The sequence below is a fragment of the Xyrauchen texanus genome, chromosome 9 (genome assembly GCF_025860055.1).
Source record: "Xyrauchen texanus isolate HMW12.3.18 chromosome 9, RBS_HiC_50CHRs, whole genome shotgun sequence".
Lineage (NCBI taxonomy): Eukaryota > Metazoa > Chordata > Actinopteri > Cypriniformes > Catostomidae > Xyrauchen > Xyrauchen texanus.
In genome coordinates this window covers 13855308-13880103 of record NC_068284.1, presented here as the reverse complement: position 1 = coordinate 13880103, position 24796 = coordinate 13855308, and the positions used below count along the sequence as shown (strand labels likewise).

Below are 24796 nucleotides of genomic sequence, written 5' to 3'. Positions count from 1 at the left end.
AAAGGGGGCACATTTTGAAGCTAACATGCTAACGTGTAACAGTGCAGAGGAGCGGGGGGCAACGTGCACATACACAACTGATCAGCCGCAACAACTTTGCCCATCAAATCCGCTTGATCTGCTACATTCGGAGCGGTTCGTGAGCCGGAGTCTGCTGTAACTTCGCGATAAAGTCAGGGAAATGGACTTGAGTGCCAGATAATTCAATCTAAAAGGGTTTATGAAGCTTCAGAATTACACTTACCTCACTTCCGCAAATCCTTTGCTGCACATTCGGCAGCCGCCATGTTTTTTTTCTCTCTCGGCGTTGCTACTGCTGAATGTGATCCCACAATCCCGCTTTCACTGCTCTACTGTACAGGACAGCAGCCGCGGCCCATCCGCTCGCTTTCATAATGACCGGGTCTCAAGAGCACCACTTTCAGCACTGATCATTCCAGCCAAATAATACTCTGAACATTGGACTGAAGAATACACTGTTATATGCTATTCATTTCTATCCAAGAGATGAAACACTAGCTAGATTGGTCTCAGTAAAGACAAGTGCTTCTTTACTCTTTAGAATCAGAATCAGCTTTATTGCCAAGTATGCTTACACATACAAGGAATTTGTCTTGGTGACAGGAGCTTCCAGTCAACAACAATACAAACAATACCAAAAACAGCAGCAAGACATAGGTAATTAAAAACAAAAAAGAACACAAAATAAATAATTATACATATACGTACATACACTCACCTTCATACATACCCACATACACACACGTAGTGCAAATCGAATACAATCTGTTATATAAAGAACAGAAACCTGTATATTATGTACAGAGCAATGGAAGTAATGGCAGAAGTGGATATGTTGGATAATATAAATTAAAATTAAACTGTGTATTGCACATAATTATTGCTCAATGGGGCAATTTAATTGTTCATTAGATGGATGGCCTGAGGGAAAAAACTGTTCCTGTGTCTGACGGTTCTGGTGTTCAGAGCTCTGAAGCGCCGGCCAGAAGGCAACAGTTCAAAAAGGTAGTGGGCAGGGTGAGTGGGGTCCAGAGTGATTTTACCAGCCTTTTTCCTCACTCTGGAAGTGTACAGTTCTTGAAGGGGGGGGCAGGAGGCAACCAATAATCCTCTCAGCAGACCGAACTGTCCTTTGTAGTCTTCTGATGTCTGATTTCGTAGCTGCACCAAACCAGACAGTTATTGAAGTGCAGAGGACAGACTCAATGACTGCTGAGTAGAACTGTTTCAGCAGTGCCAGTGGCAGGTTGAAGTTCCTCAGCTGGCGAAGGAAGTACAACCTCTGCTGGGCCTTTTTCACAATGGAGTCTATGTGTATCTCCCACTTCAGGTCCTGTGAGATGGTAGTGCCCAGGAACCTGAATGACTCCACTGCTGCCACAGTGCTGTTTAGAATGATGAGGGGGGTCAGAGTTGGGGTGTTCCTCCTAAAGTCCACAATCATCTCCACTGTTTTGAGCGTGTTCAGCTCCAGGTTGTTTTGACTGCACCAGACAGCCAGCCGTTCAACCTCCTTTCTATATGCAGACTCATCATCATCTCGGATGAGACCGATGACAGTGGTGTCGTCTGCAAACTTCAGGAGCCTGACAGAGGGGTCCTTGGTGGTGCAGTCATTGGTGTACAGGGAGAAGAGAAGTGGGGAGAGCACACATTCCTGGGGGGCACCAGTGCTGATGGTACAGGTGGTGGAAGTGAATTTTCCCTGCCTCACAAGCTGCTGCCTGTCCGTCAGAAAGCTGGTAATCCACTGACATGTAGGGTCAGTTCAGGGTCAAAAGAATGACTTCGCCTGTAAGATAATGACATCAGTGCTACTACATTGTTTAAGCATCTTCTACAAATATGGGTGAATCTTGTGAAAACTGTCAAGAACATGCCCTGGTTGTTTGGTCGCCCGCCCAATAAATGATATTTTTACTTATAGAAAATTAAGACTATTTTTGGTTTGCATTGCAATATTATGCACTGTGACATTATTTTCATGCCAGTTAAAGAAATTGGTTGATAACCACACAAATTATTTCACTTACAATGGAAGTGAATGGGGCCAATGTTTGTAGGGTTTAAAGGCAGAAATGTGAAGCTTATAATTTGATAAAAGCACAATTCTTCTGTTAAAACTTTGCATTATTTGAGCTGTAAAGGTGTTTAAATATTTTTTTTATTTATTTTTTTTAAGTCATTTTAGGGTTTGTTGACATTACATCGTCATGGCAATGAAGTTGTAAAATCATCTATAACTTTACACACAAAAGGTTAACAATTGATTTGATCACACTAATCTCATGTTTACACACAAATTGTTTATGTCTTGTGGCTAACTTCCATTGTAAGTGCCTCACTGGAACCCAGATTTTGCTTTTTATTTTTTAAGAAAAAGAGGGACAAGTTGAATTATTTTATGGTTATCAGCATTATGCCACAAATTCTGCCGATTTAGCTTAACTTGTATTGAACCTGGAATATTCCCTTAAGCAAAAAAGACCAATTAAATTGTAATATTTGCTGTATATTACATTAAAGTATTTGTTCCTATGCCTTTATTCATATTTAAATAATCACTTAAATTGTTCATAACTGTACGTTGTAAAACATTAAATACAGTATTATAAAATCTAATGGGAATCATTATTGAGAATAATGAGAATTAGAGGTCAACCGATAGTGGATTTTACCGGTACCAATAACTAAGGTCATGGGAAAAGGCAGATAAATTATTAATCGTCCAATATGTTTTTTTTTTAAATCAGTTTATAGAATGTTTAAACATTTTAGACTTTCTTTACTATGACAGGCAAAGAAATAGATGTTACAAGATGCACCAAAATTAATTTAATCCCAGATGCAGTTAACTGTCTCAAAAATAATCTTTTGGTCCATAATGAAGGACTTTAAACTATAAACAAGCCTGAAACACACTAGGGACTCTTATTTTGAAATGACGGAGACTTATAGTAAGATATATAGAGCATTCAATTTACGACCCATAATTTGTTATTTATATAAAAATACTAAGGATAAAAATGTAGATGAATATTGTCAATGATGACAAATTTAGATACAGCAAATCCCTACTAGGTGTCAGTGATTGTTTTTATTAAATCTCTAGAGGCTGCTATTATATTGTAGACCCAAACCGATCAGAGGAACGTGGACGAATAATATAAGAAAAACTATCGGCATAGATTTTAGGTGATTGTGTTTTTTTAAAGCAACTATCGGCACTGATTAATCGGTTAAACCGATATATTGGTCTACCTCTAACAAGAATAACAAGAAGGAAAAAAATAACAACAGTTCTACAGTGACTTCAAAGATTAGCATACAAAAATGAAAACTTCAAAAGTTTCAGATAGAAGAATGACATCACATACATATCCACAGCATTGTTTTAGGTTTAATATTAGCCACGCAGATACAGCTTTCATCTTTGCGTACAATTAATTGAAAAATGACATCACATTCCTCTATACATTAAATAATGCACTGAATGTACACATGTGAGGCAGCAGAATTTAATTGCTCCAATGTATTTCTATTACGTAACACTTTTAAACAAGACCGCCATTGATCTGTTGAAATGTGCACCTAATTGTTTGCAATCAAGTGGCATCGCTATAAAACATAAAAATAAATGAGGAATAGATTTTCTTGCCAGCATAATGTGCCAAATCACTCCTATTAGCGTGCATTAGCTTGCCGAATCATTTTCTAACAAAGAAATCTTCTATGAATGCTGGAGCAATCATACCCTGTGGAATAAATAGCATTTAGTTTAGGAACGCGTGTTCTTTAAGTACTAGTACATTCAAATACATATCGAACATCAGAGCTGAGGCATGCACGTTTTGACTCTACAGTACAGTGCATAACAAAAGAAAATGTTCTTTCCTGAGACTACGTAGCATTTCATATCCCTTCATATCCCAAACATGAAGATTTTATCTACTAAGACAACATATTCGTAAATGTTCTTACATTAGGCAGTACCTCCTGGATATCTATGGATAGATGCAGTGGAATCCTTCACCAGTTTCATTTTACACAAATCATGGACTGTTTGGTTTGGGAAAGCAGAATATGTTGGGAACGCACACACCTAAAAATCAAAAGCAATGTTGTGAACTATGAAATCTGCCTTAGGTCTAATTGTTACTAGTGCCAAAAGGATAGGGTATACACAATATATACAAATACGAGGCATACTGAAGGAGGTTTAATCCACCTCTCTGCTATAAAGAACAGTCGTTAAGGGGGAAAAAAGTGTGGGAAAGTGTTGTGTGTGTGCTGAGGTGAAGCTGTAAGGTCCTTTGCCCGACTGCTTTAAAACAAAAAAAGTGCAAAATAATAAGTGTTTTTTAGTCCCAATTCAGAACATCTACAAAGAGCGTGTCTCTACTTCAATCTTCTCCTCCGCTTGAGAGTTCTCGGCTTCCTGATGGCTGACACTGGGCCGCACGGTAACCACCGGCCCTCCTCCGTGGATGGAATAGAGGAAGTTCCAGGTCTCCTCGGATATCTGCCCTGAATCGGCACCTGTAAGGCCGAAAGAGAAACAAAAATCAAATCAAATACATTTTTAAATCAAAAGTTTATCATAGGTACTTGACAGAAACAAAGCAAGCACACTCTTTAAGGTCAAAAAGAACTTCAAAATAAACCTTATTTATTTTAACACATTTTCTTGTTCTTACTAGATGGGTTTCCATCAACAAGTTTAGCATTTTTAATGCACATTTCTAAAAATTAAACTAAAGAAAATACGAAACACTAATACATTTCCATGAACTATAAATGGACATTATCGTGAGGGAGCCCGCCTTTTTGTCAGGAACAACCTACAAACTCTTTGCTTCGGGGAGAGTTTTATTTACTGCAATAAAGCAATTGTACATTATGTTATTAAATGCTGCCAGGAGACGCCACATAATAAGTGCAATAACTCATATAATGAAGGCTAGAATGGCTATTCCCATTCAACGACGGCCAACATATACCTGGGAAGCCCGAGCTCAAAACAGTTCTGGTGGATTGTGAGGACAAAATTAAATGACGATCTATGGGTGAAGCACTTTTGACTAACTAGGGCTATGTTTGAAGAATTGTGTGCCATGGTTGGACCTTTCGTTGAGCCAGTCAAGCTCTTGCACACCTATACCATCTGACGAGCACACTGCAGTCACGGTTTATAAATTCATCGTTCATGCGCAGAGGCCTTTTCCATCACTTTAATGCACATTTTAACTAATGCAAAATTCTTGAAAATCCATCTCCTCCTAGCAGATAAAATTTTATGCTAATATTTTGTTTATTCGCATATCAAGCATTTCCATTCAGGATTTCTTAAGCACATTTTCAAAATAGTTGGATGGAAACGCAGCTATTGTTAATGATTTACAAGTGCACGCTACTCAATTTTTCAAACCTTTCAACCATGTGGTATAGCAACCACTTTTCACAATCCAATCAATTTCCGATAAAAATAAGCACTGCCCTACATTCATTTTGTTGACCATCCTGTTTCACACAGAAATAAATCACATTACAAAAGTAAAAAGGGTACCGAGCACTAATGCATGTAATGAGTTTCCAAATTGTAAACATTACCTGGCTTTAATGTGATGTGTCCGTTTTTATTTACAGCAATCTTGGAGTTATCAATTGGCCCTGGTGGGTCTGAAAGACACAAGACATTTCATCATCAGAACACACCAAATATCTGAACTAAATGCAAACAAAACAAAGTTATGAAATACTTTGAGAACTCATTCACCAATAACAACAGAAGATTAGCCTGATATTTAATTTCAAACCTTCAGACACTTTAGAAATATTAGCAGGAGGGATGGGATATGACTTACCAAGGTCCTTGCCTTTGACAAAGCCCTCCCATTCCCGGAACCAATGCATGCTGATACAGTATATCACCACAGGTGACTCCTCCTCCTGAAATGCCTTATTGAGCTTTATGAAGGACAGAAGAGAGACACAAAGAGCACATAAAAATATACCATTACAGGAACTGTAAACTAAGCATTTTCTCATAAAATATCTTCCCGCCCCACTGCAGCTAGGACAATAAAAGTTTAAACTAAGACAGAAGCTCTGTTCCAAAACCAAATGAGCTCCCTTGCTGTCAACTGCCTATTGGGAATACAACTAGTTTGAAATGCTCTACATAGGCATCACACAAATAGCATCTCATCGTGTCTCACAGTTCAATCTATTGATTCAAAGTATTCCAATACATGATGCTACCATTTTGCTAAGCTAACAATGCAATACTCAGTAACAGTATGTGGACATTCTATTTTAATTAATGGGTTTGACTATTCCAGTAACTGAAAACAACTTTTAATGTTACACCACACAATTACATTGTAGAGAATTGTGTGCTTTCAGTAGAGGTCTGCAACCTGACTAGGGCCCGATGGGACCTGACAAACCACCAGGTTTCGGACCAAGTTCGGGACAGTTTTTCCAAGTATGACTTCGGGTTTAATTTGTTTAAGTGATTGCGAGTGCACACACACTGTTTCTATGAACGTTCTCGCAGACTGACGCCACATTCATGCTATATAAAATGGCTTATAATCAGATTTACATTTGCAGCTTTGTAGTTTAATTAATTCTTTTAATCTGTTTAATCATGTTTTGTTTCCTCTTTACTGTCTAGCAATTTATAGATACTGAGAATTCCCATAAATGCTGTAGAAAATTGACACCTCAAAACAAATGCTCATTTAATAATTTTATGTTATGACAAAATCACTCGGACCACAAAAAGATGGTTTGAGGGCCGGATGCTGGCTGCCTGTTGACTACCATGGTTATAAAGAGAGCAATCGATTTCAATTTTGGGTATGGGCTTAACATCCAATGGTCCGGGTCGGGTCACATGTTCTCACCCATGTAGACATCTAGCTTTCAACTCTGGCAACAGTTTGGGGAAGGCCTTTTCTGTTGCAGCACGACAATGTGCGTTCAGCAAGCATATTTATATATAAATATATACAGTAAGTATTTGGTAAAACTATAAAAATAAAAAATGTTTTAGCGTTAATTGTAGGTATTGAATTGAACGCAACAAGTATATTTATAATAAAATTTACATTCTAGAATCTTATGCTAGGTTAGGTTTTTTGGTACAATAATTCATTCTGATTTGTCAGAATTTAGTAGATTAAAAATGACTAGTCATCCAGTCTTTAATGTCATCAGTACACTCTGCTAACTTAAAGAATTGGGAAATTTCATTGTTTCTGGAGGAAATAAAAAGTATTACTGCATGACAATGACAAAACAATTCTATATTTCCTGATAATTTTTCCTAGCGGAAGCATGCACAACAGGAACAGCAGAGGACCTCATACAGAGCCTTGTGGAACGCCATACTTGTGTTTGATCTGATAGTTACTGATTTATGATTTACAATCAACATTTCTCGGCATCTTGTATGATTTTTGTTCTCTTTGCTCATTGCAAGGTATTCTAGGATTGCCTTTTCGCAAAAGATACATGTGATGCTAACTTAGATTTTAACGAAAAGACATTATCTTAAAAGACCTTCTGGGTGTGGCGCATGCCTATGATGCTCCACATCCTGTATAGGTAGGTAGCGCACACTGTGTTGAAACAGAGCTTAATCCAGCATTGATATATACAAGACAGGAATAGAAAGACAGATAATACATTTTCAATCCTGTCCTCCTTTATAACTTGAGCTGAACAGACTCTGTGGCTGAAATCAAGGACTTCTGTTCTTATGAATTAATAATGACTACCATTTTGGATGGGGGAGTGGGAGGGGGTCACTTCTGATCTCAGTCTGAAAGTGATTTTTTGTTGTGGTGGTGATGGTGAGGGGTGGGTGTGCAAACGTTAAAATACCAGATAATCGTTCGGGCAAATGACCAACTGAAAAGACCAGACATTCTTCACACTACACATCCCTTTATTCTACGATTGTATGGCAGCTCTTACCCGCACAAACATGTCGAAGTTCATTCTTGCGTCGTTTCTCCAGCTTTTCGATCTCAGTCTGGCAGGTGTGGCAGACGTACAAATGATTGATAGCGGGGCCACCTCCATATCTAACCAACAGGGAGCCAACAATTAGCTTTCAATAAGAACCAGTCCTTCCAAATTCACGATCTTGCAGCAGCAACAATCTATACCTGCTATACAGATGATCCCATACGGTTTGAGGAAGCATCATAACAAGATCATCAATGGACGTGGCTTTATTTGGTGGAATACCTGTCAAGAAAAAACAAAACAAGATATCATATAATAGCACAACATCAACTACTTAATGATTTATAATTTTCTATTGATATTTCATGAAAAAAATGGACATCCCCCTTAAAAGGTAAACTTCTGTATGTTTTGATTCAAAGAGAATATTCCACAAAAATAGAAATGTAGGGTGGGAAATTATTTTATTTCCTGGGAATATATCGGATCATGACAGATAGGCAAATCAAAGGTGGAGCAAGTTATAAAATTTTGATGAAAGTTTCAAGACAAATATTTTTTCTTTGGAATGACAAGCACAACCGATTCAAGCACAATAAGACAAGCAGCATGTATTTAGTTAACATGGTCAATTGTGAATTTGTGTTGACTTCAACACACCATTTCAATGTTTAGTGACAGACATTATGCAGTAGATTTATACACAGGAGAAATAATTAGTCGCTTCATCTTTGTTTTACTATCAGATGTTTTCCTTTCAGAGCATATGAATCAGTTCAAATTAATCAGATCAAGGGTTTCTTCCCGCTATATTTATTTGCTGACCTCATACAGCACTCTCATGTTTACTGTGTAGATGAATTAAGGAAAAACAATCAGTGAGAAGAATGAGGTGGCGCACAGCAACTTGACCTCTATAATGCTGGTACAATTTGCAATTACATCTGGTGATCTGTCTCATGTAAAATATTTTATAATAATACTTTTTTACATTTAAGTGGGGAAGGCCCAGATCTGCATTTAGAGTTATCCTCACCTCCATGGGCACACAGGAAGTCATGGTTGGAGATGGGTCCAGGCTCGGCAAAGGTTTTGAACTTGTTCAGCCACTGGCGGGATATGTAGAACTGCAGGAGGCTGGGCTCCATCATGTTAAGCAGACCATTCACTTTTCGCCTCTCCTTCTGAGCCTCATCATTACTCTTCCTGTTACACACAAATAACATGAGTAGAGTTTAGCTACTATCACATTTCCACAGCACTGAGATTTACAGTTGGACTCAAGGCCATTCATCCTGCTCAACACAACCTTGAGCTACCAAGTATAAAAACAGCTGAGTCTTAAATGCTTAATGTTTAAACCACTAAACCAGGAAAAAATGGAAAAAGGAAACTCTAAATAAACGTTGAATGGAAGCATTTGAACATTCTTACTTGTAAAACAGCACATATGCCTCAGCATTTTGAACACAGGACTCGGACACTTCAGTAACACTCTGGTCATCAAACTCGTACCATAGCTGGTTCAGCTCGTTCCGACAATAGGCAATGTAGTGGCCACCTAGGACAAAACAAAAACCATATGTATTATTTGAGAATACAATGCTTATATATCATAAATAATTATAATAAAAAAAAAAGTATATGATGGCAAATGAGACATACATAACATTGTCAAATATAATCTTAATTCACACCAAGTATTTGAAAGTAGAATATGTGCATTATCATTGATAATTGATAATGTCTGTTGGTAGATTTTGGAACTGACACTCAGTGGAATGACCACTTCTGTTAATCGGCCAATCAGATACAGTTATTATCAGTCAATGCCCATAGTCTTAAAACGGGAAAAATTTAGGGGACTAAAAACCCTGGCCAATTTATTGATTCTCGTGAAACCTGTCAAGAAAATATCTTGGTCCTATTCCACTCCAATTTCAGAAGAAATAAATAAGAAATTGTATTTTGCATTAAGAAAATGGAGCCTATTTTTAGGGCCATTGAGATTTTTTACAGTATTTTCATGACAGTTCATGTTTGAGGTATGAAAACATGTAATTTATGTTGTAACAATAAATAATTTTCAATATATCTAATTTCCAAACACTATGCCTATAGGCATAGTGTTATGTCTGTTTATGGCGTTTTTTACGCATTAACGTGTGAACGAGAAAGAATAAACATTAAATATTACGTTCTTAGCAGTGCCAACCCTTCTAGATAATGTGGCTATTATTATTTCTGGATTGGGCATTTGAATTCACAGAGTTTTATAGTGTGTATAGTGTGTTACTAATTAATTATTTATGTATTTAATCAGCATTTTTATGCTCATGATATGCCGATGTTTTTAATTTTGGTCAATAATTGGCCGACAGTATATACAGTGGGTACGGAAAGTATTCAGACCCCCTTACATGTTTCACTCTTTGTTATATTGCAGCCATTTGCTAAAATCATTTAAGTTCATTTTTTTCCTCATTATTGTACACACAGCACCCCATATTGACAGAAAAACACAGAATTGTTGACATTTTTGCACATTTATTAAATAAGAAAAACTGAAATATCACATGGTCCTAAGTATTCAGACCCTTTGCTGTGACACTCATATATTTAACTCAGGTGCTGTCCATTTCTTCTGATCATCCTTGAGATGGTTCTACACCTTCAATTGAGTCCAGCTGTGTTTAATTATACTGATTGGACTTGATTAGGAAAGCCACACACCTGTCTATATAAGACCTTACAGCTCACAGTGCATGTCAGAGCAAATGAGAATCATGAGGTCAAAGGAACTGCCTGAAGAGCTCAGAGACAGAATTGTGGCAATTGTGGCACAGATCTGGCCAAGGTTACAAAAACATTTCTGCTGCCATTAAGGTTCATAAGAGCACAGTGGCCTCCATAATCCTTAAATGGAAGATGTTTGGGACGACCAGAACCCTTCCTAGAGCTGGCCGTCCGGCCAAACTGAGCTATCGGGGGAGAAGAGCCTTGGTGAGAGAGGTAAAGTAGAACCCAAAGATCACTGTGGCTGAGCTCCAGAGATGCAGTCGGGAGATGGGAGAAAGTAGTAGTAAGTCAACCATCACTGCAGCCATCCACCAGTCGGGGCTTTATGGCAGAGTGGCCCGACGGAAGCCTCTCCTCAGTGCAAGACACATGAAAGCCCGCATGGAGTTTGCTAAAAAAACACCTGAAGGACTCCAAGATGGTGATAAATAAGATTCTCTGGTCTGATGAGACCAAGATAGAACTTTTTGGCCTTAATTCTAAGCGGTATGTGTGGAGAAAACCAGGCACTGCTCATCACCTGTCCAATACAGTCTCAACAGTGAAGCATGGTGGTGGCAGCATCATGCTGTGGGGGTGTTTTTCAGCTGCAGGGACAGGACGACTGGTTGCAATCGAGGGAAAGATGAATGCGGCCAAGTACAGGGATATCCTGGACGAAAACCTTCTCCAGAGTGCTCTGGACCTCAGACTGGGCCGAAGGTTCACCTTCCAACAAGACAATGACCCTAAGCACACCGCTAAAATAACGAGGGAGTGGCTTCACAACAACTCCGTGACTGTTCTTGAATGGCCCAGCCAGAGCCCTGACTTAAACCCAATTGAGCATCTCTGGAGAGACCTGAAAATGGCTGTCCACCAACGTTTATCATCCAACCTGACAGAACTGGAGAGGATCTGCAGGGAGGAATGGCAGAGGACCCCAAATCCAGATGTGAAAAACTTGTTGCATCTTTCCCAAAAAGACTCATGGCTGTATTAGATCAAAAGGGTGCTTCTACTAAATACTGAACAAAGGGTCTGAATACTTAGGACCATGTGATATTTCAGTTTTTCTTTTTTAATAAATGTGCAAAAATGTCAACAATTCTGTGTTTTTCTGTCAATATGGGGTGCTGTGTGTACAATAATGAGGAAAAAAAATGAACTTAAATGATTTTAGCAAATGGCTGTATTATAACAAATAGTGAAAAATTTAAGGGGGTCTGAATACTTTCCGTACCCACTGTATAGTACTGTGTTAAAGTAATGAGAATCATCACTAAAAACAATGGGAATAGTAAAAGTAAAATGTCGACACATTAGGCTAATGCAAAATGGGGGAAACGGGGGGTAAAATAATGTCATAATGGTCCTAAATGTAGGTGTGGTGATGGAGGCATGGCGGAGCGACATCTGTGGAAAGCGAGGTTCGGGAGAGGAAAAGTAGTAAGGATTGTAGACTAAAGTGTGCAAAATAAAGACTTTAATTGACTTCACCTGGCCCCCGCTTCCTCCATAAAAGAGAAAGGTATCTGTCAACATAATTCTTTATTTTGCACACTTTTCAGTCTACACACAAAACAATTCTTTTCAGCAATATACTGTACACACACACACACAGCTACTTGTGTCTCTCCCCCTACGGCAGTCTGGATTGCCCTTTTATCCCTCTCCAGCTCTCATTGCAACACAAAACAGCTGTTAGAGATCATTTTCCACAGGTGTCAATCCTTACTGCACTTCCTCTCCCGGCCTCGCTCTCAAAAGATGTCACTCGGCCACGCCCCCATCACCACAGTAGGCTTCATTTTCTTTAAGCAATATATAATTTCGGTAAGCTTAATCTGTACATTTAGTCATTTAGCAGACGCTTTTATCCAAAGCGACTTACAAATGAGGAACATAGCAAGCAGTTAGTCATACAAAGTTAAACAATACTTGGTACAATAATTGCTGACCATGGTCTAGCAATTAACATGTCATGGCCCTAATTTAAATATGGCTTGTAACATTTCCTGATCACATTCCCCTCTCTTCTCCACATCATTTCTAGTCTTGAGTATTTTAAATAAAAAAAGTGGCAATGGCCAAAAAGAATTGTCTAAATTATATGCAAACTCTACCTGAAAACATTAGTGTTACTTAACAACAATCTGGGGAGTAACGTAACCTAATGTAATTAAGTATATTACTTGCACATAATGTAACCAACAACATTTTCTGCCCATCCCCCATGGCTGTAAGTACCGGATCGAAATCCTCATACTTACTGCTGGCAGTGCCATGGTGACAGATGACTGAAAGCAGGTCGTAGGTGGTGGTCTGGGCGGAGCTGTCCTTGGCCAGGAAGGGCTGCATTTCGAGGCCTTCCAAAGGAAAGGACACATGCGTGCTGATTTTGGCGGAGAACATTAGTTCATGTCTGAAGCGCTTGAGGTGAATGCACAATATCTGCGGGACAGAGAATATGAACAAAGCAGGAAATAAGCTAGGCTAGGCTTGTGGTATGGAGCATTTCTAACAATAACAACTGCAAGATTGCATAGTGTCTTCATTATATTTTTACAGCCACCATGATGCTAGGGAGCTGTGTGTAGTTGCCAGGGCATTGCTATGCAGTTGCTTGGGGGTTCTGAATGGTTTTACAGTTGCTAAGTTTTCTGGGAGGTTGCTAGGGGATTGTTGTCTTAGCAAGCACCACTAATAATATTAATAATAATATACAGTATTTACATAAAAAATTTAATTAAGACTAGAGTCAACCTTTGCCTTCATGGTCATGGAATGTTGAATGGATGGAAGTATAGAGGAGATTGAAAAGTTCTTGAAAAAGAAAAGCTTCCAGAACTTTAAGATTTGCTTCGTCACACTCCAGTTAAGTAAGCATGGATGGATAGAATAGATTTGGCTGGTTTTCATGAAACAACTCCAGATTTTGTTTAATAGTCTATATAGGTATATTTTCTCCTTGAAATATAGGAACATCAGAGAGGAACAGCACAAGGGTACACAATATCCTGTAAAACGGCCTCCTAATCTTTGGCTGTTCTGCAATCATGCTGAGCAATCATCAGAGCAAATGGCTCCCATAAGATGTCTGCCCATGCCATTACAAATTCCTCATTATGTTTAACAGTAGCCAGCAAATATTGTGGGGTTGAAGGCATTCTTAGACTCTCTCCAAAAATAAATCCACTGGATGTAGGGAACAGATGACTCATCAGACCATATTACCTATTATATTGCAATTATTACCTAAGTGTCTAGGATTTTTTGCTCCTTATACCAAGCAGTTCTTATAACAAGCAGTTCGCATTTAAACATTCGTTCGGTATCTCACTATGGGAATTCGCCTCAGGTGTATCCGACACTGGAAGCAATGACACCACGTCGGTCAGCTGACAGACCAATCACAGCACTGATAAGGGAGCCCCATCTCCACAGCTAAGAAACCACCACAGGTCTCTTTTTCATCCTCGTTCTCTTCCCTGTGAAGATTATTGGAAGCTATCCTCAGCAGGACTCGCAAGGAGTGGTCGCTAAACAGTTTGTTAAATGAGCCGTTCAGGTACATCGCAGAGCGTGGCTTTTTTGTGTGTGAATATATTCACAGTCAAGGTGAATATACTTTTCTGCTGTGTCGATATTGTTTCTCCAGGTGTAAACCAGCACGTCAAGGTGGGTTTACATATTTTTTCAGAAGAGTTCAAAGTGGTTATAACTTCTCCTGCACGTCGTGGTGGTGGTGTGGCAGATATAACATGAGTGGTATGTTGTGGTGAACTGGCTCTGTGTTCTTGAGCTCAGGTTTCTGTAATGGCGACTGCGAGCTCACGGAGCAGCAGAGTGAAAGTCCATGCACGTGTGGACATATGATCTTGCCCAAGGAAGTCTCGGGGGTCAGACATGCGCAGGCTGCACTCGCTAATCCAGAGTGTTGCCCGCACTGTTCCAAGGTCATACAGCAAGATCTGGAAAGGAGGGTGTGGACTTGGCGTCGAATAATGGGGATCCCTGATTCTCTCCACCGCCAGTGGAGAAAGACACCCCACCCCAGATGCAGGAACAGTGCAGCTGGGCCGATTAAATGGATGAAGTTTCTACCGAACTGCCTCCCTCTTTGAATCAACCCCTTTGGCGGGGGACAGTGAAGAAGAAGAGGATTACAATGATGATTGCTTTTTGGAGGACGATGATGAGGCTATTCTCCCCGTTAATTTTTGTCTGGGCAGCGCAATCCAGGGAGAGCTGGACCTGTTTTAAATGTGTAGATGGGTGATAGCCAAACTCTCCGTTGACTGGCCATCACAGCAGGTGGGCCAGGGTGCAGAGAGAGACCTGTATGATGGTAAATGTCTGCTATCTCTTGCTGCCCTGGTAAAACAATTGATTTTTCCTGTCCCAGTGTGCATCGTGGAGATTAAACATTTTTGGGACAAGATGTTCTCACAGAGTGCCTGTTAATGGTTTCGCTGGATGTGCATGGAATGGATGATATAGGGATGTCCAGTCCCCCTCTGGTCGAGACATCAGTGGTGAATCACCTCCACCCCAATCGTCAGGCTGTCTTTTTGCCCCCTTCATTACAGGGATGGAAAGAGAGATTGTCGGCCTATATTTATTAGAAGATCTACCAATATTCAGCCTTTGCCATAAGGGCTCCTAATGCCACCTTGATCCTCACACAGTATCATGCCGAACTGATGGAGGAGATGGGGCGCTCCGGCTGTTCATGCTAAAAGCACTCTCACAGTTTGTTTGTCCCAGAGACTGGTGTTGCGTCAGTCGATCTGAAAGACGCTTATTTTCACATTGGCATTTACCCGTCACACAGAAAATTATGTTTGCTTATCAGGGAAATATTTCACCCTGACCTGGACCGAGTAGCTCTTTGAGCTTGGGCCGTGAGAGGCTAAATTTGAATGTCACGGGTTAAACCCAGAGGGTGATTGAAATGATTCACAGCGCGAGGGCCGCCTCAATGCGCTGTGAGTTCGACTGGAAATGAAATGTGTTTGAGCAGTGCTGTGCACAGATACAATGTTCCATTTTTAAGTTCAGTGGCAGACATTTTGTGTTTTCTTCAGGAACTTCAGTATAAAGGCAGGGCCTTTTCTACCATCAGGGTTTATATCACTGCCATATCGGCCTATAATGTGGGAATTGACTTAAGTACAATAGGTTAACACCTGCTTGTTTGCAGATTTATGAGGGGCACGTGGCATCTGAACAGGGTGTCAAAACCACTTCCGTAGTTCTGAACGCACTTTCTCAGCCTCCCTTTGAGCCAGCTGAAAGTATGGAATTGAAGCTCCTTTAGCTAAAGAGAGCTTTGTTACTGGTTCTGACGACCGTTAAGTGAGATAGTGAACTCTATGCTTTGTCGGTACATCACTCTTGTATGCGCTTTGTGGTGGATTTGTCGAGAGTGTCTCTTAAAACAAATCCAGCATTTGTGCCTAAGATGAGTGACTCTGCGGTCAGCTGTAACCCAGTAGACTTGCTGTCTTTTCACCCACCGCAATTTTCCTTGTCGGAGGACGAGTGGCTTAATTGTCTATGTCCAGTTCATACTCTACGTTTGTATGAGGAGAGAATTCAGGCATTGAGGAAGAGTAATCAGCTTTTTGTTTATTGGGCTGATTCTCATGAAGGCAGACCCATATCACATCTCATTGATAGTGGAAGCTAATATATTAAGTTATAATAACCTGGGGTTGCAGGTAAAATATAAACGTCAATTTCTATGGTAATCATAACAGCTTATCTGAGCACTTCTGTCAAACTATGAACATTGCAGAATTTGACTCCATTTCGTAACCTGAAACATTCAAAGAATCAAAGTTTACCTTTTCATTTCTGTCACCTAACAGGAGATTGCAATGTTAACTTCAAGATCAACAACTAGGTCAACACTCACTTCTTGCATTTTTCACAACCGTCCCCCCCTTCAAGACGGAATCCCTTTGGGGGCGGTCTCTCTCTAAAGAAAATGGTTACGACAGATGAGTCACTCACAGGTTGGGACACGGTGTGCAAAGGCAGAATAGTAAATGGGGTTTGGCCCGAGTCACTACAGAACACTCACAAAAAACGTTACTGAGAGTGTTTCTAGCATTGAAGCACTTTGTACAGTTTCTTCAATGTTACAATGTCCTAGTCAGATCAGACAACATGAAAAAAGTGGCATTCCTAAACAGACAGGGGGGCACAAGTTCACAGCGGCTACACAGCCTGGCACAAAAGCTGATTGTGTGGAGCGGTGCACCCTTTCTCTCATTGCAGGCGACTCACTTTCTGGGAGTGATGAATATAGGAGCGGATCACCAGGGGGAATCCTCTGTATGGAGAACAGAAGCTTCACTCTTAGGTGGTGAGTCAGCTATGGGAGAGATATAGGCGAGCTGCTATTGATCTCTTCGCATCGGCCGAAAACGCTCATTGCCCATTGCGTTGATTGTCATTTAGCATCGTATGTCACCTATACAAGAGATCTGACACTTCGCACTAACTAACAGATTGCGAAGTAGAAGAATTTCTATGGTAACCATAATAGCTTATCTGTGCACTTACTTCTGGCAAACTCTGAACTTTGCAGAATTTGACTCCATTTCGTAACCTGAAACAATTGAAGAATCAAAGTTAACCTTTTCGTTTCTGTAACTTAAGAGGAGATTTCAAGGTTAATTTCAAGTTCAACAACAAGGTCAACACTCACTTCTTGCATTTTTCACAACTGTACATGTTGTCCCCTGAAAATACAAAAAACAAAACAAATGCGTGAGAATCACGCTCACATGCTAAATATCAATGAGTTCTATGAAGTCAAAGATTTTCCATAAACATCTTCATTTTACTAAACCTCAGACTACAAAATATGTTTTATCAGCTACTGGTTAGTATAAAATTCACATTTCAATTCAAGAGAGGGGAAATTTCCAACCTTTTAGTTCATCTCTGGCAAAAAAGGCAGCCAGACAGTCCTGCAACGTGACCACAGGGCCCCAGAGCCAGCTACAGAAAATATAATACATACATCAATATAAATAGTGAGGAACACTCATCCAAGAGAATCACTTTGAGTTGTTTCCCATATGATGTACTTATACACTAAGAATATACACTATGTACACAGCCATGTAGTGTATGAATTTTCAAAGTTTAGTATCATCCCACTTGATGTTTTTTTACTACATGGAAGTATTTGCCGTTTAACAGCTAACAAAAGTAATGTTTCAACACATGCGATGCGTTGCGATGTGTTACCGCTAGCTTTAGCACGTTAGCCAACCACAGTTCAACACTTGTATCTCAAACAAAGTACATATTCACACAGCGTGGGTGATTGTATAGCATTCAACCAACATTTGTAAGGTGCTGTCTTAACTGAAGTTTTGCTATTTGCTACAGTCTCCATTTATTTCACATGTTTTTTTTAAGACATTGTTTGTAGAATCGCAGCCGTGTAACTCTGCCAACATGACACACAGAGTTTTGACGATTAAAGAAGTTAATCATTTTGTTGCATTTTCAGTGTTAACATAATACTTGCACCACTTAAACTAAAAAATAACATAGAATAGTGCAGAAGTGTGCAGTTTGGGATGCTTACATTTTTCTTGGTCTACAATGCTGACCATGTTAAACTGGAGACTACACTCAATATACAGTTATTGTGGGGGGTCTGGGTAACTCAGCGAGTAAAGACGCTGACTGCCACCCCTGGAGTCATGGATTCGAATCCAGGGCGTGCTGAGTGACTCCAACCAGGTCTCCTAAATAACCAAATTCGCCTGGTTGCTATGGAGGGTAGAGTCATATGTGGTAATAATGTGGTCGCTGTAATGTGGTTTGCTCTTGGTGTGGCGTGTGGAGTTATGTGTCGATACCGCGGAGAATAGCGTGGGCCTCCACACGCGTCTCCAAGGTAACGCGCTCAACAAGCCACATGATAAGATGCGCAAACTGAAGGGCTCAGACATGGAGGCAACAGAGAATTGTCCTCTGCCACCCGGATTGAGACGAGTCACAAGGCCACCACAAGGACTTAAAGCACATTCGGAATTCCAGGTTGGGGAGGAAAAAAATGAATATATACATATATATACATATACGTATACACACAGTTATTGTGAGACTCTAATCCACATTATAGAAAAGTTGAGTGCAATAACCTCTTGATATATTCCATGACGAAAGAGATCCAGCCTTGAGGGGCGTAGGCTTCTCCACAGGAACCAGCCTTGACCAGAGCAGTCTGGTGGGAGGAAGAGTGCAGCTTTGCAAGATCCTCTTTCCCCGGGATGGGCAAAGAAATGTCCTGGAAATTCTCCAGAGTCACCGAAACCTGAGACAGGAAGGACAGGTAACTGTAGACGCTTTATTTATAATGCTAATCTGTAACTGCAACAACTGACAGAAACCAAACAAAAACAATTCCACTCAAAATATAGCAATTCTCTATTACACACTTATGCTTATAAATAAAATACAATCATTCTTAGAGCTGAAGTAGCTTGTTCCAGATTGTTTCATCACTGTGTAGACCTCTGAAGGGAACAGGTCTTTAAGTTTTGTCGAATTTCCTATATTATCACAGATACATTTTAATATGCAAGTCAAGTTAATGGCCAGTACACAGAGCTTTTTTGATCTGTTAATCCAAAATCATTTTTATATTATAAAATGTTTTTAATTTTGTATTTTCTCCCCAATTTGAAATGCCCAATTCCCAATATGCTCTAAATCCTCCTGGTGGCGTAGTGACTTGCCTCAATCCGGGTGGTGGAGGACGAATCTCAGTTGCCTCTGCATCTGAGAACATCAGTCCGCACATCTCATCACGTGGCTTGTTGAGCGCGTTACCACAGAGACATAGTGCGTGTGGAGGCCCACACTATTCTCCAATGCATCCACACACAACTCACCATGCGCCCCATCAAGAGCAAACCACATTATAGCGACCATGAGGAGGTTACGCCATGTGACTACCCTCCCTAGCAACCGGGCCAATTTGGTTGCTTAGGAGACCTGCCTTCGAACTCATGACTCCAGGGGTGGCAGTCAGCGTCTTTACTCGCTGAGCTACCCAGACCCCCCAAAATAATTGTCTTTAATAATTGCAAATCATTAATAAAAACTATTTATACAATTTTTTAATACAAATTATTTTATACAAAATGTATTTCAAAATTTTTGTAAAGACAAAACGTAAATGCCAAGGCCATGTCCACACGAATACGTTTTCGTTAGAAAATGCATATTTTTTTCTAGTGTACCTGTAAGTATCTTTCTGTCCACACTAAGACTGCATTTTACACAGTGAAAACTGAGTTTATCCAAAACAACTAACAGTAGATTCTAAGTATCAATTTATAAGTATGTGTGTTTCCATGTAAAATTGAACCCATGACCTTGGTGTAGCTAGTGCCATATACTGATCCATAACTTGTATCCTGTCCACCACAAGTTTCATTAAATACTACTTGCTACACTCGATGAAGAACACACAGGTAACTCACCCTGTCACAGGTCAGACACTGAACAGAGCTCACAATGGTGCCATCAAACACTTCAGAAATTATGCTGCGATATTTCCTCTGCCGTTTACTCTTTAGTGGAGTGAACAAGGACACTATTGACATGACACACAACAACATTAAAGATCTTTGTCAATTTTGCATCATTTCAGGTGATGGACTAAAACCCATCACACAGTAATTAAAGGAATAGTTCACCCAAAAATGAAAATTCTCTCATCATTTACTCACCCTCATGCCATCCCAGATGTGTCTGACTTTCTTCTGCTGAATGTAAATTAAGATTGTTTTTAGAATATCTCAGCTCTTTAGGACCATACAAAGCAAGTGAATTGTGACCAAAACTCGAGCTTCAAATCTCCAAAAACCACATAAAGGCAGCATAAACGTAATCAATAAGATTCCAATGGTTTAATTCACATTTTCTGAAGCGATTTAATACATTTTGGGTTAGAACAGACCAAAATATAACTCCTTTATCACTGTACATCTTGATGGCGCTAGGAAGTGTAAACAAGCTTGAAATCATGATCGCCAAGGTGACTGCGGATGTACAGTAAAAAGGAGTTATATTTTGATGGATTCAAAAGATATTGATTAACCTGTTGATTCGCACTCCCTTTTTGAGCACAAACCATGAAAATGACATACCTGAACTTAAATGGTTGTATTTACTGGACCCTTTGGAGTATGGACACAGTTGTAGTATCTTTTGACAGAAGACGCTTTGGGCTTCAGAATTAATATATGTTGTTATTATTTAAAGTTAGAGAAGCTGAAGTTTATAGTAATGAAAATATTTTGTGCTGAACATGTTTTTATAGTCTAAAAAAACACTAATAAAAGTACCAAGACAACCCAGAAATACAATGTTCTCAAAGCCACAAGTCTAAAGAAGTTACTTTTCAAATTTGAAGATGATCTGACATAAAATGAGGTTCCTGTAAGCTTTTGTTCTCTGTAAAATCGCTGGAAGCGTACAGAGTAAAATTAAGGCTCCGCCTTTCAAGACAACACAAAATCTGACTGAATATTATGAAAAAAACTATGCCACATTTTTAAAAATAGACTTTTGAGACAGGCTCATTTAGTTTACGAGACTCTAATATATAAGATCATATACAGTTTTACAACATGAATGCTGCTCAGATTGTATAGTTTGTTGAAGCAAGATCTCATGTAAACAATGAGAATATTCTCAATATTTCTCAGATTGATCAATTTTATGGACAAAAAGTGCTATTGGATGTTTTTCAATGAACGCTTGACATGGACAATTGACCCTAGAGTGGCGAACTGGATTCATCTGGCGATTGCATTTTCATAAAGGTATGAAGTCCCGGTTTGATATTGCATGTTTTCATTTGCACTCCTGGCACAAATAACTAAATTGCCGTTTCTGGAGCTTTGCTATCATGAAACCGATCGGATATCAATGTTGAACCCTTAGACCTTTGAAAAGATGTATAATTTGTTAACATTAATTACATTTATAGACAGTAAATTATATTGTAAATGTAAGCAGCGTAACGTCATTCCTGAGTGCGGTGAAACTGCGTATCAACAGGTTAAACAACTGTTGTCTTATGGAATATTTTAAGCTTTTGGAGCTTCAAAGTTTTGGTCACCATATACTTGCATTGTATGGACCTACAGAGATGAGATATTCTTAAAAACATCTTTGTGTTCTGCAGAAGAAAAAAAGTCATACACATCTGGAATGGCATAAGGGTGAGTAAATGATAAAATAATAAAATGTTGGGGTGAAATATCCCTTTAACTTTTAAAGTACACGTTTCTTTTGAAGTCCCACATTTGTACATTTATTCATTAATCAGACGCTTTTATTCAAAGCAACTTGCAAATGAGGAATACAGCAAAAAGCAAACGTCATAAGGAGGCAATAACAAGAGAAAAGCTGCAATACAAAATTAATTCATGATTCATTCTGTGTTATTAAGTGTCCAAATGCCTTTTGGGGCCACTGTATGTACTTAAAACAGTCACGAAAAAACTTTTACTTTGTGCTGATTCTGGTACCTTTCTTGTGAGTGGAGCTCAGATTAGGCCACATAGAGGATTTGGGGGGACTGCTGGACAGTCTAGAAGTGATCCCTTCATTTATTCTAGGACTCTGAGGTCTGGTGCTGCTGCTGACCTGGATTTCAGGGTTTGAGTCTGAACAAAGAGGAAACACTGTCAATATGTACTGGAAATCCAATACACCACAATACCTTTCAATGTAAAGGACTTTATGTAGTTAAGCAATTAGCCACTGCCTTCTCAACAGAAATGGCAACTTAGGTAAATGTGTTAATGTGCTAAAAATATTTAATTAATCGCACAAGTTAACGTGTTAAATATGACAGTCATAGTAGAAATACAACCAGTGCAAAAACATGTTTTGCATTCACCTGTAGTTCGGCCCTGAGCTTTAATGGCTCCTTGGCTGCTAATAATTGGCCTCGTTTCACTGGCCGTGTCCACATCTTTATCTAGGTCGCCATGTGAACCAGCCCGATACAGATTGTTGATGAGATTCTTCTCTTTTTGCCAATCTCTGTTGTTCTGGTTCTGCTCAGGTATCAGCATCTCAGCTTCATTGATGTCCTCCGGGACTCTGAGGCCTTCACAATCAGTGCGATCGCTGCTGCCGCAAGACTCGCAGGACTTGAAGTCATCTGAATGGCTGTGGTTGTCCTGAGTGGGACTGTCGTCCATGGCCACAGGCTGGTTTGGGTCTTCAGGTTCAGGAATGGGCTCCTTGAGCTCCTCGTGGAGTTGGTCCATCAGACAGCGCAGAAACTCCTGAGAATCCTTGAGACAATGGCAGACATGATTTTTACAAATACAACAAAAAAACAAGATAACCACATTCTACGTTTGACAAAAAAAAACCTGCTAAAAGGGTTGCGTCGAACTTGAGATATCTTGCAATGAACAACTGCCTTCTTTTAGTAAACTCAGATAAGACAGCACAAACTACAATGATTTCGGGTGAATAGGTAACACAAATACATGTGCATAAAATCTCTTAAATTATTCAGAAATGCAATTCACACAAAATAATTACTTGAATACACCTCTACTATGATGAACATCTTTTCAAAGTCATTTTGATATTTTTTCTGTGGCTTAAAGCAAAGCAAAATTGCTACCTTTCAGAGACAGTTAAGAAAAAAGAAACAAAATAAAGAAATGCTGTTATAAGAAGTTTAGAATGAACTTTTATTATTATTTCTTAAACAAATAAGCATATATGTATATATATATATATATATATATATATATAAAAAAAAGTGTCTGTGAAATTAAAGTCAGGTAACCAATTCTGATTCACTAGCGCTTGATTCAGTCCTATTCTGATTTTGATTTGATATAGATGTGTATAATTTGTACTATTTACGGGTATTTAAATTGATTTGTTGAACACGTGCAAAATCCCGGTACAGTCTCTTTAACAAAACCAAAATGTCTGAATGAGTGCAAAATTGTAAATCTCCCATCCTCGACCTAACAATTAGCTTCAGTCTACTCCACAATGGTAGCCTCCGAAAAATATCCACCATAACAGAAACTTCTCTAAATCCCAACATAACAGAAATTAAACACTAACTAGTCTCCTCCTTTCATTTTGTCTAAAAATACATAAAAATAACACTTAGTTTCAAAAGTAATGGTTTAGTATATTCAATAGAGCTGCTTTCCATTTTTTTCAGTGTACTTTTCTTTAATAAATTACTTTTATTGAGCTATTAAACCAAACTGCTGCAATCCAAACCAGGATTGCAGCAGTTTGGACTTCATTTTTAGCCTAGGCTGAAGTCATTTGTTTTTTGCACTGTTAAAGGTAAGTGATCTTTTGGTTCAAACAGTGTGGGATTTTAAATAGTAGCAGTAGCTGCCTTCTTGTTACTGTTTGTGTCCCTGTTAGACTTAAGCTGCTTGATCCCCTTTTGGGACAAGTTGAGCTCAATGTTAATTGTTTTGTTATTTTTGTGTGGTGAATGTGGGTGGAGCAGTTGTCTCGGAGCTTGTCCGTGCACATTAGGGTGGCAAGATTGCTGGTTGCTTTTGTTGTGCCACCAAGATTTAGTGCATAAATACCCACCACAAGTAACTGCATGAAGACTAGGGTTGAGGTAGTTAGTGTCTTGTGTTTAGGTAGGAGTGGGGACTAAATCACTCTAAATCTAAATCCCTGCTGTGCTTAGAATCACACATTTTGCTCTGTTGTGTTATTATTTCTAACATGGCAAATTTAGCTGAAGTGTTTATACATTCTCCATCTGAAACAACACTTGATCTATGTAGTAAATACCAATTATAAAAATAAAAAAAAATCACTGAACACTATGAGATTGAAATAGGTGAAAAACGATTAAAAGATACAGTTAAAGAGAATCTTCTGGGTGAACAACCTAGTCAAGCAATCGTTGCTACTTCAATACACCTTTGCACAGTTTGGCTTGCTC

At 39.2% G+C, this 24796-nt stretch overlaps 2 protein-coding genes across 2 annotated transcripts in view; both read right to left on the bottom strand.

Moving 5' to 3' along the window:
• zzz3 (zinc finger, ZZ-type containing 3) overlaps positions 1 to 418 on the bottom strand; it is a 43948-nt gene extending 43530 nt beyond the window's left edge. Inside the window, exon 1 of the mRNA XM_052133266.1 lies at positions 245 to 418. The gene's annotated coding sequence lies outside the window, so the exon portion shown is untranslated. The remainder of the gene's footprint in view (positions 1 to 244) is intronic.
• Positions 419 to 3407: 2989 nt separating this feature from the next.
• Positions 3408 to 24796, bottom strand: part of usp33 (ubiquitin specific peptidase 33) — a 48531-nt gene continuing 27142 nt past the window's right edge. Inside the window, 16 exon segments of the mRNA XM_052133477.1 lie at positions 3408 to 4560; positions 5632 to 5700; positions 5886 to 5988; positions 8008 to 8022; positions 8024 to 8117; positions 8202 to 8283; positions 9038 to 9207; positions 9436 to 9562; positions 13053 to 13233; positions 17356 to 17401; positions 17501 to 17534; positions 17726 to 17796; positions 18957 to 19129; positions 20304 to 20416; positions 22362 to 22499; positions 22736 to 23138. Of these exon segments, the coding sequence (XP_051989437.1) occupies positions 4403 to 4560; positions 5632 to 5700; positions 5886 to 5988; positions 8008 to 8022; positions 8024 to 8117; positions 8202 to 8283; positions 9038 to 9207; positions 9436 to 9562; positions 13053 to 13233; positions 17356 to 17401; positions 17501 to 17534; positions 17726 to 17796; positions 18957 to 19129; positions 20304 to 20416; positions 22362 to 22499; positions 22736 to 23138 (1977 nt within the window). The 3' untranslated portion in view covers positions 3408 to 4402.